Raw genomic sequence first — 17,500 nt, 5'->3', positions numbered from 1 at the left:
ACACCAGTGTGACTCAACCACCAATACCAAACCACCTCAGTAACACTCAGAGACACCCCAAACTACCCCAGACACACCCAAAACATCCCCCAAAAACACTCGAAACTACCCTAGACACACCAATAATCACCCCAGACACCCCAAACCATCCCAAACCATCCAGACACACCCAAAAAACTCCAAACCACCCTACACACACCAAAAACGACCCCCAAAACATCCTAAACCATCCAGACACACCCCAAAACACCCCAGACAACCCCAGAATTACCCTAACAGCTCCCATCTCCCCACCTCTTTGACAGTTGAGTTTGAGCCAATCAATCTTGAGACACTGCGAACCCAGAAGAACTTTTTGAAGGCCACCAAGAAGCAACAGAAGGAGCTGGAGACACTGAGGAAGAAGCACATGAAGGAGCGGCTCACTATTCAGAAAGGACAGTGCAGCGCTATTGAGAAGGTGGCCAAGGGGAAGAAGTAAGACACTGCTGTTTGTTACACTTCCACTGACAGCTCTTGCCCAATTCTTGCCCAGTGACTCACAGCCTCTTGCCAAATGACAGACAACTGACAATTATTTTTTACGTAGAGACACCAGCCAGTCGCAACAAAAATGACTCACAACCTCTTGCCAAATGACAGACAACTGACAATTATTTTTTACGTAGAGATACCAGCCAGTCGCAACAAAAATGACTCACAACCTCTTGCCAAATGACAGACAACTGACAATTATTTTTTACGTAGAGACACCAGCCAACAAAAATGACTGAGAACTCTTGCACAGACACACACACAGGTTAGACGCTTGCCATTGTACCGCAGATGCTAGCATGGTAGGGGGGGGCAGTGGTTCTCAGACTTCTCCCTGAGTGACCCTATTTGGAACGTTTCAGTCCTTCATGACCCACAGTAAAGCAGAGGGAAAGAAAATGCACAAAGATATATGTACCTTACTTGTGTGTCCCTTTGACCTTTCCTTCGAGAACAACAGGTCTAGGGGAATGTAAATACTGCCTTTTTAACTTTGCTGTGGTATTGAGAGGCTGGTCAGAAACATCTCAGAATACTAAAAAAAAACACTCAAAAATACTTGCACTCTATCCTTAAACACCCCAAAACCTATAACACCCTAAAAACTACCCTGAAACATTCCAAAACATACCCTAAAACACCTCAGAAACTACCCTAGATCCCAAAAATTGCCCTAGAACACCCAAAAAGTACCCTAGATATCCAAAAACTACCCCAAGACACCACAGAAATCCCCTAAACTAACCAAAGATTCTAAAACACCCAAAAATTACCCTAGATACCCAAAACACTCAAAAAACCCCAGAAGCTATCCTAGATCCCAAAAATTACCCTAGAACACCCAGAAACTACCCTAGATATCCAAAAACTACCCCAAGACACCCCAGAAATACCCTAAACTAACCAAAAATTACCCTAGAACACCCAAAAACTACCCTAGATATCCAAAAAGTACCCCAAGACAAAACAGAAATACCCTAAACTAACCAAAAATTACCCTAGAACACCCAGAAACTACCCTAGATACCCAAAACTAAAAAAAAACACCCCAGAAACTACCCTAGATCCCCAAAATTACCCTAGAACACCCAAAAACTACCCCAAGACACCCCAGAAACACCCTAAGCTAACCTGTACCATCTTCGCCACACAGGGACGTGATGGATGACCCAAAAATCAAGGCGCTGGTGACTGACCAAATGACGCAGTGGTCGGTGATGGTGGAGAAACACCGTAAGGAGGAGTGGGAGATGCTGAAGGAACACTTGAAGAGCCAGGAGGACATTCTGAAGAAGCTCATGGAGGAGGAACAGCAGGCGCAAATTAAGAAGATGGAGGCCAAGCATGAACAGTGAGTGTGTTTGTGTGTCTGTGTGTGTAACTAATGATTATGTGTCTAGTAACTAATAGATGATGGACTACAGTTACGAAGTGATAATAATTTAATATTATCTTGTAGATTATGTAATACTATTATGTATAATCCATTGGTATTATCTTTTTGCTGTGGTCAATAAAATATCTATCTATCTATCTATCTGTGTGTGTGTGTGTGTGTGTGTGTGTGTGTGTGTGTGTGTGTGTGAAGAAGGGTAGAAGCAAGGAATGAGAGTAAAAATGTGAAGATGTAGATGTAAGTAGCAAGAGAAGATTATGTTTGTGTGCAAGAGAATATCTGTGTGTGTGTGTGTGTGTGTGTGTGTGTGTGTGTGTGTGTAATAAACACAGCCAAACACGCCTCCCCCCAAAAAAATGCACAGAAAATACTTTAAACATCACAAAACACCCCAAAACACACCCAATCTACCTACAAGAACACCCCAAAACACGTATAAACACCCATTCCCTCCCCAAAAAACCCCCACTGAAAAACACCTCCCAAACAACACCCCACCTAAGCAGACCTAACCTAACCTAACCTAACCTAACTTAACTTAACCTAACCTAACCTAACCTAACTTAACTTAACCTAACCTAACCTAACCTAACCTAACCTAACCTAATCTAACCTAACCCAACCTACCCTAACCTAACCTAACCAAACCAAACCTAACCTAACCTAACCTACCCTACCCTAACCTAACCTAACCTAACCAAACCAAACCAAACCTAACCTAACCTAACCTAACCAAACCCCACCCAACCAAACCTAACCTAACCTAACCTACCCTAACCAAACCTAACCAAACCAAACCAAACCAAACAAACCAAACCAAACAAAACAAAACAAAACAAAACAAAACAAAACAAAACCAAACAAAACCAAACCAAACTTAACCCAACCCAACCCAACCCAACCTAACCACAGCACACACACCACACAGGGAGAACAAGGAGATGAAAGCATCCCAGGCGAAGGCAGCAGTGGACACAGCGAAGGACGTGAATGCCGACAAGACCCTGAAGACAAAGGCGGACAGGGACAGAAGGTTGAAGGAGAAGAACCAGAACAACACAAAACGGTTCATTGAGGAGAGGAAGATATCGGCCATGAAGCAAGGCAAGCAGAAGGAGAAGCTCAAGAAGGTTCATGATCAACAGATGGGCCAGCTCTCCAAGGACATTCAGCTGGTAATAGAGGTGGATGGGTGGATGGTTGTCTAGCTGGGTGGTTAGATCTATAAGGAGTAATGGTTTTTCTTTTATTGTTTAGTTCTTGTTGTACGTTTTGGTGTGGATGGATGGTGGATAGGTGGGTGGATAGATAGGGATAATGATGGTTCTTCTTCTTCTTCTTCTTCTTCTTCTTCTTCTTCTTTTTGTTTGTTTATTTATTTGATCTGTTTTGGTATGGATGGATGGATGGATGCATGGGTGAACAGATAAATAGAAGCACTTCATAGTCCTCTTCTTCTTCTTCTTCTTCTTCTTCTTCTTCTTCTTCTTCTTCTTCTTCTTCTTCTTCTTCTTCTTCTTCTACAACATTTTTTATCTTATTTTATTTATTTATTTTTTTATCATTCTTGTTTTTTTCCTAATTTCTTTTATATGTTTTCTTTACATGTATTTTTTGTTTTCTTCTGTTTTTCTTTTCATTTTCTGTTAGTTTTTCTATTTATTTATTTATTTTTTTAGTTTAGTTTACCATATTTTGCTTTCTTTTGTTCTTATTGTTTTTTTTCTTCTTTTATTTTCTTATTTCCTATTATTATTTCTTATATTTTTTTTTATTTTCATATTTTCTTATTTTCTTGTTTTATTCATTATTGTCTTAGTTTGTCTTGTAATATTTTGTTTGTAATTATTTTGTGTAGTTTTAACATTTCTTAGTTCATCTCATTTTCTTTAATTTTCTTCTATTTTTTTTTAGTTTAGTTTACCATTTTTTATTTTGTTTAATATATTCTTTGTCTTAATTTTCTCATTTTTTCTTAATTTTTTGTATATTTTTCTTTTTAGTTTGCCTCCCGTTCTTCAATTTTCTTTTATTTTTAGTTTAGTTTACCTTTTTATTTATTTATTTTTTTAGTGTCTAGTATTTTGTTTGTCTTCATTTTTTTTTATTTTGTTTATTTTTGTTTAGTTTACCTTTTTTTGCCCTGTTTATGTTGTCCCATTTTCTGTGTAGTTAACATTCCCCATTTTCTTTTCCCTTTCCAGATGCTTCTAGAACAAGGTTTCGACTGACGCTAGGTGAGGGGGGGGAGAGAGAGAGAGAGAGAGAGAGAGAGAGAGAGAGAGAGAGAGAGAGAGAGAGAGAGAGAGAGAGATTAATATAGCTTTAATTCCCTCAGTTTTAGCTCTTATCTCTAACTCTTTTGAAATTTGATGTTAAAATGAAAAAAGTGCGTAATTTTTTTCTAACTTTAAAGTTGACATAAAAATTTAAATAAGTACATAATTTTTTTCTAACGAAATTTGACGTATGAATTGAATCTTATTTCTAACTTAAAATTGGATTGAAAAATAAAAAAAAGAAAAAAGGTTAAGTATTTTTTCAAACTTATAAAAATTGGTGCGAAAAATGTTAATGCACGTAATTTTTCTGTTTTCTTTTTTGAAACTTAAAAAATCTGATGTCAAAATGAAAAGGTGCACAGTATTTTCAGATTTTCTTTTATTATTTTTTTATTTATTTATTTTATTATTATTATTATTTATTTATTTTTTTTTATTTATTTTTTTTATTTATTTATTTATTTTTTTTTTGGTATCAGAGGAAACAATATTTTCAGCGTGATATTTTCTTCCTCGTCCTGAATACACTCTTCTTTAATATATCCATTTATTTCCTTTCTCTAATTCAACATCTTATTCTTTCAGTTTTAATTAATTTTCATGATTATTTTCCTTGTCTGCCTTTTTTTGGTGTGCTGTGTTTTTCTACTGCCCTTTCTCTCTCTCTCTCTCTCTCTCTCTCTCTCTCTCTCTCTCTCTCTCTCTCTCTCTCTCTCTCTCTCTCTCTCTCTCTCTCTCTCTCTCTCTCTCTCTCTCCCTCTCTCACTCTCCCTCTCTCCCACAGGCTATACAGTTTTACGAGAACACAGAGGAAGAATACAAAATGTGGAACAAAATTGAATTCTTCTGTTGAGTCCCACAAGATGCCAACGGGACTCTCCCCCTCGAGGACCCCAGCTACGCCCCCCCCTTCCAGCATTAGGACCCCCGCCGCCCATCCCAGCCGTGCCCAGATGAGTGCTGAGTGTAGTGGTGGTGGTGGTGGTGGTGGTGATAGGAGGGAGTGATGGGAGTGTTGTGGTAGTGATGGTGGTGTAGTGATGTTTATTTGTTTTTTTGTTGTAGTTTTGTTTTTCCTTCTTTCTCTCTTTCTCTTCTTCTCATTTCTCCTTTTTGTTTGTCGTTTCCTTATTCTTCATCATATTTCTCATCATATTTCTTTCTGTTCTTTATTTTTTCTGTCTCACGTTCTGTCATTTTCTTCATTTTCTTATTCTTCTCCCTTTTCTCGCTTTCCTTTTTTCAACTAGTGGTTTTGTATTGGGTTTAGTTTACGTAAAAATTATATCTATTCTTTTTTCCTCATTCCTCATTCTTCATAGTTTCCTGCTTTCATCATGTTCTCCTTCCTCTAGTCTATTTATTCATCATATTTATTCCACCCAATGCATTGTCATAGGCAAGATAAGATTACATTAGTTCAACCTCAATGCTTACAATATTAGGTGAAATTAATTATGTAGTTATTTTATTATTTCTTCATTTATTCAATCCTGTTAGTTTATCATAGGTTAAAGAATACGTAAGTTTATTCCATTAAGTTCCCAAGTGTTACGTAAACTAATAGGATGGATACGTTAATTAAGTGAAGTTTTCCAGTGTTACGTAAATTAAATCTTTTCTTAGTGAAGGTTTCAAGTGTTTGCTAAATTGATTCTACTTTTCTTACTTATTTTGTACTGAAGTTTTCAAGTGTTACATAAACTTATAGATCAAGAAACCATGAATTTATTTAAGTTTTCAAGTGTTACGTAAACTTATAGATGAAACCTTCAAGTTATTTAAGTTTTCAAGTGTTACGTAAACTTATAGATGAAACCTTCAAGTTTTTTAAGTTTTCAAGTGTTACGTAAACTTATTCTCTTCTTTTACTCTTATCCTTTAACTTACCCAGCGGTGTATATTTATAATAGTTTCAGGAATACAATAATTTATTCTCTTAAGTATACAATCGTTATGTATTTTCATGGCTGTTATGTCCAACCACTGGGCAATGCATGAAATGAAAAAAAATACACAGGGAACATACATAGGTTGTAAATATGAATAAGAATGGTGCATAAGATAACAAGAGGTATGTAGCTGAGTGTAAATAAGTGAATATTTTATGTATGACCGGAAAGGAAAGGTGCATTAAAAGTTTTGTATATATTAAGACAAAATACGCGAAATCGGAAGGAAATCTGTACGAAAAAGTGGTGTGGAGGTATTTACATAAGAAATGTGTATAATCAAGGCATAAAAGAGGTATATGTAGAAATTATACAAAACGTAAACAAGATAAAAGGTACTTAAAATAAATATACATACATAAATAAGTGATACAGAAATATATACATATATAACATGCGTAAAGTAAAAAAAATACATAGAAATACATAGAAAAGTATGCATTAAATCAGAAATACATAAGGAAATACATAAGGAAATAAAATCAATACGTTGAATTAGAAACAAATATACATGGGAAAGTCTTGGGTACATATAATCCATTAGAAAATATGTACACATTGGAAAGCTTTGTGTATGTATAAATGATTAGAAAGAAATGTACGTAGGAAAGTTTAGTATATGTGTGAGTGATAATTATACGTAAAAGATAAAAATGACGCTTGATGAAAAAGAAAGGTGTGGATAATATGTAAAAAAATGTATAGATTGAACGAAAGAAAGAGAAGAAAAATAAATATAAAGGAAATGTAATAGAAACGTAAGAAAATATGTAAAAAAATATGTAAATTGAAGGAAACAAAAAAAAAAAACAGGAAATGCAATAGAAATGTAGAAAATATGTAAAAAAAATGTAAATTGAAGGCAAGAAGCAGAAAAAAATATAAAGGAAATGCAATAGAACCATGTAGAAAATACGTAAAAAAATGTGTAAATTGAAGGTAAGCAGAAAAAAAAGATATTAAGGAAATGCAAACCATGTAGAAAATACGTAAAAAATGTGTAAATTGAAGGTAAGAAGCAGAAAAAAAAATATAGAAAGGAAATGCTATAGAAACTTGTAGAAAATATGTAAAAAAAAAATGTATAAACTGAAGGAAAGAAGCAGGAGGAGCATAAATATCAAGTAAATGCAAATAGAAACGTATACTTAATAAACACAGAGAAGATTTATACATAGGAGTAAATGAAGTGTTGAGAGTATATGCATAATGAATACAGATACAAAACAGGTAGACAGAAAAGTGCCTAGGAACTGTGTAAGAATTGTATGCATAATAGCAACAAACGACCATATTTAAAAAGTAGAAATATAAGTAATGAGTGATGACAAATAGAATGAAGAAAAAAAAACATGAATTGGCAAAATAAAAAAAATGTACAAAACAAATTTAAACCACAATATGTTAGAGAAAAGGAAAGAAAACGTGTATATCAGAAGTACAGTACACAAACATACAAACACACAAACAAAAATTGACTGCTAAAAAAAAGTAAATAAAAAAATAATAAATAAATAGATAACAAAACAAGCAAACAAAACAAACTCCATAAAACAACAACATACATAAACATATGAAACTGGACAACAACAATGCTGATAAACACACAACACAACACGTAAAGAGTCCAATTAAAATGACAGTAGGCAAGATGAGATTACACAGATCCATCAATTCCACCTGTACACAAACAAACAGGTAATAGTTAAAACAAAGCAAAAATTATGATAAAGATAGAATTATGTGAGAAATACAAATAAATGTCAATTGCTTCCATACAAAAGATCGCATTGCCAAAAATTACAAGAGAATATTTACATTAGAAGCAGAAATTGTGATTGAGAAGATGAAGTTATGTCTAAAATACAACTTTTATGGGAGAATTTTGCGTAACAAGCTGAAATTTTGTTTGACAAGATAAAATTACGTCAAAATACAACTTAGTGGCAAATATATCGGAAATACGCCTTTTACGAAAGAATTTTACATAGCAAACTAAAATTACAATTGACAAGATAAAATTATGTCAGATATATAGCTAAATATCAGTTACTGACATAGGAAAGATCACGTCGCCAAAACTTACTAGAGAGCATTACGTAAAACACTAAGATACGATTATACAAAAATACAGATCAGACATACATAAACAAAAGATTAAAACACTCAACAAACAAAACAACAACACCAAAAAACAAAATCAACTGTAAAATAAAAAAAAATCAGAATTTAAGAACAGGATAGATTATTACGTAAAAAAAAAAAAAATACTTAGAAGACAAGATAAGATTACATGAAGAATATACAGAATCAAACACAAGAGAACACAAATGTAAAACCAAGCCAAACCAAACTACTAAAACAAAATGAAAACCGCCACAAAAATAGATCAGCGTTAGAGAACAGAAGAGACAAGACAACATAGAAATAAACAAAAACAAACGAAAGAGAATCCGAACGTAAACAAAAACAAAACAAAACCACAAAAACAAAATAAAAACACCCTTAAAAAATAGATCAGAATAAGAGAATAGAAAAGATAATTACATAAAAAAGATAGGATTAAATAGAAGAGAACACAAATATAAAAGAAAAACAACAACAACAACAACCAAACAGCCTCCATACGTAATACAGAGACAGAGGGGCGTAGAGGGAGGCAGTGGTACGTAAGCTGGCCCTCCCATCTGTCTGTCTGTCTGTCTGTCTGTCTGTGTGAGGCTGAACCTGTTACAAACGCATTCCTTTTAAGAGCTTTACTACAGTAGGTCGTTTTGACGTAATCAACTTTGACTTCTTCCCATTCGTACGTAAGATTTTGTTTTGTATGTAGGCTTTTAGGTTTAATGTAGAGAACGTTCTAGTACACACACACACACACACACACACACACACACACACACACACACACACACACACACAACGCAAAAAAAAAAAAGTAATGATTTAATCTCAGAAAAACAGCGTAACATGACTTTCAAATATCTACACACACACACACACACACTAGTAACTTTTATAAAATTTCATATTTGCCAAATGCGAAAAAAAAGTATTGATATAAAAAATTGTAGGAGTTTGAATATAATAATAATAATAATAATAATAATAGTAATAATTTTCACACTATTAATAACTTTTAAGATTCATAATAACAATAGTAGTAGTAGTAGGAGTAGTAGTAGTAGTAGTAGTTATATACATTCATACATACACCAGTTTTTACGTATATTGAAAAGAGAAAAAAAAATACGTAAAAAAAATTATTCGTCATATTTCTAGTCATGCTCTAGTCAGTTTGATATAAAGTTTCGCATATATATACACACATACATATATATTTAGATAATACGTATACACACATATGTCTTTGTGTATCCCTGTACATATATATATTTATACATCGCCCTCGTATTAACTCTTATGTATGGCATTTGTAAAGGTTGCTTCCTGTGTAGTGCCAAGCTGAGGTTTTCATACTTGTCCACATACATACATACACACACACACACACACACACATACATACATACATACATACATACATACATAATATACAAGTCCATTGATAGTGCCGGAGTGTGCTGCTGTTTAAGAGAGAGAGAGAGAGAGAGAGAACTGTATAACTTTCATTCTTGCCTTTTGTTTAAATATCTCTCTCTCTCTCTCTCTCTCTCTCTCTCTCTCTCTCTCTCTCTCTCTCTCTCTCTCTCTCTCTCTCTCTCTCAGAACAGCTAGCATCTCCTAACCCCTTGCAAGCCTTAACACACACACACACACACACACACACACACACACACACACACACACACACACACACACACACACACACACACACAAGGCATTCCTCCTCTTCAGTCTCTTCCTGTCAAGTATTATAGTGTCCAGAATTAAGATAATGAATAATAATAATAATAATAATAAGTTTTTTGCCTGGCTTGTGTATGGTAAGTGCTGTGTGTGTGTGTGTGTGTGTGTGTGTGTGTGTGTGTGTGTGTGTGAATGATTGAGTGATAGGCTGGTTGACTGAGAGAGAGAGAGAGAGAGAGAGAGAGAGAGAGAGAGAGAGAGAGAGAGAGAGAGAGAGAGACTAAACCAAAAAATAAACAAAAAAAGAAATACAGAACACACACACACATACACACACAAGTACTACCAACAGCAAGCCAAACATTTCACACTGTTGCCAGAATTCGCATAACAACAACAACAACAACCACAACAACAACCACCACCACCTTCCCCTCTCCCCTCCCCCCGACCCATTCCAGTCCCAGTAATACATAGCAACCAACCAAGTATTTTTGTACCAAGTAAGACAAATAAGATGAGATGGCAGAAATGTGCTTAGGGTTATTTATTGACATTTTATTTTCAAGTCCACGTAATTTAAGAAAGACACGTAAGGAAAAATATTCGTTATGTCCGTTTGTTGGTGGTGGGCAGTTTGTGCGGGTTAGGTTTACGTAAAATTTGGCGCTTATGTAGTAGGCTTTTGTGTGTGTGAGAGAGAGAGAGAGAGAGAGAGAGAGAGAGGAAAGTATTTAGATAGAGAAAAGAAGAGAGGAAAGAAGAAAAACAGTTAGAGGAAGATGAAGAGAAGAAGAAAAGTAGTAAATTATTGAAAAAAAAATAAAGAGAAAGATAGAAGAGAAATGGAGAGAAAATGGAGATGATGAAAGAGATTGACAGGAAGAGAGAAAAATGAAGAAGGACATAGATGAAGAGGGATATGATAAATGAGAGAGAGGGAAGGAGAGATAATGATCAAGAGAGAGATAGAGAGGAAGAAAGAGAAGGAAAAATAATGAATGTAGGAGAGAGAAAAAAAGAGAACAGTGAAAGAGTGATAAAATGAGAAGGAAAGAAAGAAAAAGAAAGGAAGGAAGGTAGTTGAATTAGAAAAAGAGAGAGAAAAGATAGAGAAAGAAAGATTAAGTTTACAGAGAAAGAGAGAGAGAGAGAGAGAAAAGATAGAGAAAAACAATAGATGTAGAAAGAGAGAGAGAGAGAGAGAGAGAGAGAGAGAGTATATTTTACGATAAACTTATAAAAAAAGGGAAAAAAAAATAAAAATCTTTGGTCATCCCTCCCAGACCCTCTCCATCTACTCTCCCATTTTCTATAAGCATAAAAAATAAATAAAAATAATCAAAACGTAGGAAATCAAACCTTTATTCATACGTAGTTGTATAGAACTTAACTGAAAGAATTATACATAAGGTTGAATAAATGAAATAAATAAATGCTATATATATATATATCTGTATAAAATAAAATATATATATATAAATAAATAAAAAGAAATGATCTATATATATATATAAACTTTTATGAATTTCTATAATACTGTAGTGTTGAGGAAGATTTAAGTGCGTAAGTAGCCCCGCCTGACCCTCACGTATACACCTGCATACTTACACACTGCCGTCACTTGAGTACAGGCCAGGGGTGTGTTGCCGCGGCTGTGCATTGCTGGGTGTTCAGTGTTGCCGGGGTGTGCACAGGAAACACAGGGATTGGGCTGAACTAAAGCAAGTTATTGTGTTCATTGTTTCATTTCAAGGTAAAGTTTGTCTTAAAAAAGTTAAATTTTGTAGCATTTTTTAAAAAAATTTTTCTAGTTTCATATATTCATTTATTTATTTATTTATTTATTTATTTATTTAATTAATTTATTTATTTGCTCTTCATTATGTCTTTTGTTTCAAGATTATTTCATTTTGAGGCAAAGTTTGTTCATCAAAATTGTGGAATTTTGTGGCAGATCAGATTTTTAAAGATTTTCATATTTTTATTTATTTTATTTGTTTATTTATTTATTTATTTTTTATGTATTGGTGATTTCACTTCAAAAGAAAAGAAACATATATTAAAAAAACTTGAGCCAGATCTGTTTTTTTTTTTATATAATTTCATTTTTATTTATTTATTTTTTTCACTTATTTCATTACATTTGTTTCAATAAATTTATTTGTAAAAGTGAACGAAATTCATTACAATGTACATATGTACTTGTTAATTTTAAAGCATAATTTTGAAATAAACATTAATTTTGTTATACTTTTTTTTTTTTCATTATTTGTAATTCTTGGTATGTTATTTGGAGATACAGATTAAATACAAGAAGAAAAGAGAAATATTAAAATTTTTATTCATGTCTAAATTAAAGAAAAGAAACTGGTTATTTTCATATCAACAATTTACACACAACAAACTTATCTCTTAATAACACCAAGAACTTACAAATCTTGCCAAGTTTTGTCTGTAAATGCCAAACATTTATTAAGTATTCACACACACACACACACACACACCTTAAGATCTTCACACACACACACACACACACACACACACACACACACACACACACACACACACAAACACACACTCTCTACCCAGACCTCAATACATCACAACACAACACAAACACTCCAGACACACATGAAGCAGTCCATTTGTTTCTGGCGCATAACACGTAACACCCTTTATGTAACAGTAACACAACAAAATAATTAAATAACACCAAAAGCAATGCAAATGAAGAACACCCTTAGCGTAACACACCCAAGGTAACACAAGACTAACACAACTGAATAACAACCTGTACTAGACACTTTCCTCGTAGCACACCTTAAGCGACACAGTAACACCCTTCCCGTAACAGCCTCCTCGTAACACAGCCAAACACAGCCTGAGCAACACCATTAACGTAACACTTCCCTAACCCCAGTAAGTGTTTGCGGTGCCCCTCCATGCATTCCTTGCCACTGCTGCTGTGTGTGTGTGTGTGTGTGTGTGTGTGGTGGTGTGGAACTTGAAATTAGCTCTGGTTTTGAAGGAAGGGTAAACTTTTTCATGTGTACTGGTAGAGAACACACACACACACACACACACACACACACAATAGAAAAACAAGAATTATTCGCATCACATCTCTTCCGTTAATAATAATAATAATAATAATAATAATAATAATAATAATCATAATAATAATAATAATGTCAGTAAGCATGTACACCACCACACACTTCAAGCAAGGCAGTGTGAGGATGAGGTACAGCAGCAGGAGGCGGGGAATGCAGGGGAGGGTGGGCCGTATAGTCAAGACATTAGCCAGTCATCCCTTGCCCGTACTGTTGACGTATCTCAGGCTCGACGTAATGGTTGGAGGTCCCCGTGAGAGAGAGAGAGAGAGAGAGAGAGAGAGAGAGAGAGAGAGAGAATTTTTTTTTCATTTTACTTTAATTTTGTCTATTTTCTTTCTTTCTTTCTTTTTTTGGGGGGTGGATTTGTTAAATGTGTGTGTGTGTGTGTCAGAGAGAGAGAGAGAGAGAGAGAGAGAGAATTTTTACTTTTTATTTTTTCTTTCTCTTCCAGTTATTTTGTTTTCTTTATTTTCTTTGGAAAGGTTGTGTGTGTGTGTGTATGTGTGTGTGTATACAGGTACCAGTGAGAGAGAAAACAAATAAATAAAAAACTGCCAAATTATGTATTACTGTCATTGTAAGATATAAAGCAAGATACACGTAAGATAGTGAGTGAGTGAGTGAGTGAGTGCGTGAGTGAGTGAGTGAGGCAAGGAGTGGAGAGTGTGAGAGTGAGGCAGGAATGAGTGAGGCCAAATTTTAGCGTCCATAGTAAATCAAACTGTTTCTAAATTGACGTCCTTACCAAACCGTCGACGAAAGACTTGACTCAAAAAAGAAGCATTGACGAAAGTGAAGTAAGACAAATGAGCCGAAGGAAATGTTTAGGAAGGGAATTAATAAAACAAATGAACCGAGGACAATGTTTAGGAAAGCAAATTAAAAAATATAAACCAAAGAATATGCTTTAGGAAAGTGAATCAAAACGTGAATAAGTGACGTCAATGAAAACTAACTGTTGATGTAATACGAAAGTGCAATAGAAAGAAAAAAAATATTTGTCACATTTCGTCTGTCAGTATACGAAAAGAAAAAAAAAAAACATGAAAATGCGATAGGAGAAATAATTATCTATGTTGTATTTCTCCTGTTCATTAAAAGAATAAATAAATAAAAATAAAACATGATAGTAAAACGAAAAATGATTTACACCACATTTTCTGTTAATAGATATAAATAAATAAATTAATTAAATAAAGCACAATAGAAAACAAGGAAATATTTTCATCAAATTACATTCACCACCAACAACAACAAAAATAAATAAATAAATAGATAAAAAACACAATAGAGGAAAACACATCATCTTTATCCTATTTATACGAAAAGAAAAATGAGAATAAATGCATAACTATAGGTATTGTTTATTAAGAGTTTACGTATAAAGAGCCTATCATAATTTGTCTTAATACATATAGCAAGTGACAAGTGTAAGTGTACGGCGAGTGTAGGAGCGTCTAGATATCACCGTATGACGTATGAAAGTTCTTACGTACATGGGGACGGGTGTAGTGAGGATCAGAGTATTACATAGAGTGTATTACGTCGAATTGTGAGTGACACAGCCATTCCTTCCCAAGACAATAAAGTCCAGGTGACAAGATGCAGGAGTGTGTTTCCTTCCTCTCCTGGTGGTGGTGGTGGTGGATTAGGTTAGGTGGTATAGGAAGAGGAGATGATGATCTTTTTCTTTGTATTTTGTGCTATTATAAGTAGTTTTAAGTAGTAGTGGTAATAGTATGAGGAGAAAGAGAAGCATGTTTTTTTTTTCTTTTTATTCTTGTAGTACTTTAGTAGTAGTAGTAGTAGGAGGAGGAGGAGGAGGAGGAGAAAGAGAAGCTGTTTTTCTTTCTGTTCTGTAATAATAGTAGTAGTAGGAGGAGGAGGAGGAGGAGGAGGAAGAAGAGGAGGAGAAGGAGAAAGAGAACATTTTTCATTGCATTCTGTCCTGTTATTTGTAGTTTAAGTAGTAGTAGCTGCAGCAGTACACTCAGTTCCAAATCTTGAGAAATATGAGCCGCTTCCCAGTAGGTGGGGACTTCACTTCCAAATAACAGGCTCATTGGAACCTGTGGTGTTGTGGGGCGTGGTGCACTGCCTGGCCTGTGTCTCCCTCACCAGCAAAAATGGTCAGATTTATTCTCTCTCTCTCTCTCTCTCTCTCTCCTCTGAACATCAGTGTTTGGTACAACAGTTTAACCCCCGTGTGGTGAGATGCTTGTCTTGAAAAAAATCTGAAAGTTGCACCTACAGCCAGGCAGTGGGAGGAGCATATATTTCTCAAGATTAGGAATTGAGTACAGTAGTAGTAGTAGTAGTAGTAGTAGTAGTAGTAGTAGTAGCAGTAGTACATTAGTAAGTAGTGAGAGGAGAAAGAGAAGCATGTTTTTTTCTTTGTATTCTGCTCTAATAGTTGTAGTAGTGGTAGCAGTAACAGCAGCAGTAGTTGTGAGAGGCAAGTGTTGTTATTGCTGTGAGGGATGCAGGATGTATGTTGAGGTCACACAGCTGTTGTATCATGTGTTGTGATGTGTGTCACAAGCAAAGATTCAAGATAGTTGTCAAAGTATCATAATATTCTGTATTTGCATCAGTCATAATTTTCTGTATTTTAATGAAATGTTACAGGCCTGAGGGAAATGCAAGATGTACAGTCATGTTCACCACACAGCTGTTGTATTTGTGTTTACTGTATTTGTGTGTGTGGCCACCTGTGCTGAGCCTAAGCTGGGGTGAACCAGTGTGGTCTGCCAGACTGCCCCTTTCCACCAAGGCTGATGGGGCTGAGAGTGAATAATTGTGTGTCTGGGCTGTCCCCACATGGGATTGCCGGCTTGGAATAGACTGACAGATTATTATTATTATCATTATTATTACAGTGTGTGTGTGTGTGTGTGTTGCCATTTCTGGGCTGTTCTGTTTGTGATTGCCAGCCTGGTATTGAGATAGATTGTTATTAGATTATTAGATTGTTATGTTATTAGATTATTAGATTGTTATTAGATTATTATTATTGTTATTGATATTAGGTTATTATTAGTAGGTGTGTGTGTGTGTGTGTGTGGTGGCTCATCAGGGCTGGCCTGGTATAGAGACACAGATATTCAGAGAAGCAAGGTGAGTGAAACACAAACAGTATAGTTATTTAGGTCCATTTTATTTCTAAAGCCCACAATATTTTCAGTTTCCTCAGGCCTTGAAAATAAAAACAAGCCCATACAAATCAATACAATAATATTTTCAAGGTAATTTCAGTAGCCTCATATTACATTTGCATAGGCCTGAAGAAAAAAAATCCAAGACCAAGCTTACAAAATAACAATATAAATTTGAGCTGCATAAAACATAAATATTAAACACAATAGATCACTCACTCACCACACCAACTTTCTACTTATAAAAATATACAAGAATCTGATACAAACACCGGTTATATACACAATGGAATCAAGAGTGTAGCTGTGATATAGAAAATTGCACTGTGTATAGAGCTGTAGTGTTCATAAGTGTGTGGTGAATGAGAGAGAGAGAGAGAGAGAGAGAGAGAGAGAGAGAGAGAGAGAGAGAGAGAGAGAGAGAGAGAGAGAAATTGTGTATGTTCCTTTATCTTCCTCTTAATCTTTTCTTGTCTTTTCCTTATTCTTCATTCTCTTCTTAATCTTTTCTCTTTTCTTCATTTTCCTCCTATTCTTCTTGTCTTGCTATCTTTACTTCTCTTTGTTGTTCTTCCTCTTCATCACTTCTTAATCCTCTTCCTTCCATTCATCCTCATCTTCCTATTCTTAACCTTTCCTTCCTCCTCCTTTTCTTTAATTCTTCTCTTTGTCCCTTATTCACATCTTCATCTTCCTTTTTATCTTTCCCTCATGTTCTTAAATTCTTCCTTCCATCCTTTATTCTCATCATTTTAATCTTCCCTTCTTCGTCTTCTTCCCTCATAATGTTCTCTTCATTCTTTATTCTTTTTTCTCCTCCTTTCTTCTTTCATCCTTCTCTTCACCTTCCTCTTTCTCCCTTTTTAATTTTTCTCTCCATTCTTTACTCTCATTTCTTCACCTTCCTCCTCTTCCACCTACCACTCCCGGGCTCTCCCTGCAGGGGCTGACGACTCCGTTACTGCCAAGTGGATCTGCAGAGAAAGAATTCATTAGTTTCTGTATGATAAAGAATAAAATGCTGTTGTGTTATGTTATTAAACCAGAACTAAGAGGTAAGGTGTTGAAATTAGTGTATCACAGTGGTAGGGGGACAAATGAAAGGTAAGAGAAAAGATTAAGATGAGGTGGAGGTGGATAAAGAGGAGGAAAGAGAAGACAAGAAGAATTTAGAGGAAGAAGAGGAATCAAGATAAGGAAGATCTAGAGGAGGAAGAGGATAAAGATGAGAAATTAATACATAAGAGGTAAGA

General features: G+C 34.8%; 2 protein-coding genes across 7 annotated transcripts in view; one reads left to right on the top strand and one right to left on the bottom strand.

The window, feature by feature from the left end:
- Positions 1 to 14,694, top strand: part of LOC135096482 (1-phosphatidylinositol 4,5-bisphosphate phosphodiesterase-like) — a 63,237-nt gene extending 48,543 nt beyond the window's left edge. For 3 of the 4 annotated variants that reach the window (XM_063997984.1, XM_063997985.1, XM_063997986.1), the window contains 4 exons: positions 306 to 477; positions 1,688 to 1,885; positions 2,859 to 3,105; positions 4,997 to 14,694. In XM_063997984.1, coding sequence (XP_063854054.1) covers positions 306 to 477; positions 1,688 to 1,885; positions 2,859 to 3,105; positions 4,997 to 5,065 — 686 coding nt within the window. In that variant the 3' untranslated portion in view covers positions 5,066 to 14,694. Of the gene's footprint in view, positions 1 to 305; positions 478 to 1,687; positions 1,886 to 2,858; positions 3,106 to 4,134; positions 4,168 to 4,996 lie in introns of all 4 variants that reach the window. The other variant, XM_063997987.1, reaches the window with a different exon arrangement.
- Positions 14,695 to 16,228: 1,534 nt separating this feature from the next.
- Positions 16,229 to 17,500, bottom strand: part of LOC135096520 (zinc finger protein 883-like) — a 9,435-nt gene continuing 8,163 nt past the window's right edge. For all 3 annotated transcript variants that reach the window (XM_063998053.1, XM_063998054.1, XM_063998055.1), the window contains exon 4: positions 16,229 to 17,221. The gene's annotated coding sequence lies outside the window, so the exon portion shown is untranslated. The remainder of the gene's footprint in view (positions 17,222 to 17,500) is intronic.

Source organism: Scylla paramamosain, unplaced genomic scaffold (assembly GCF_035594125.1).
Source record: "Scylla paramamosain isolate STU-SP2022 unplaced genomic scaffold, ASM3559412v1 Contig4, whole genome shotgun sequence".
Lineage (NCBI taxonomy): Eukaryota > Metazoa > Arthropoda > Malacostraca > Decapoda > Portunidae > Scylla > Scylla paramamosain.
Note: the sequence above shows the minus strand (reverse complement) of the source record. Positions and strands in the feature narration are given on the sequence as shown.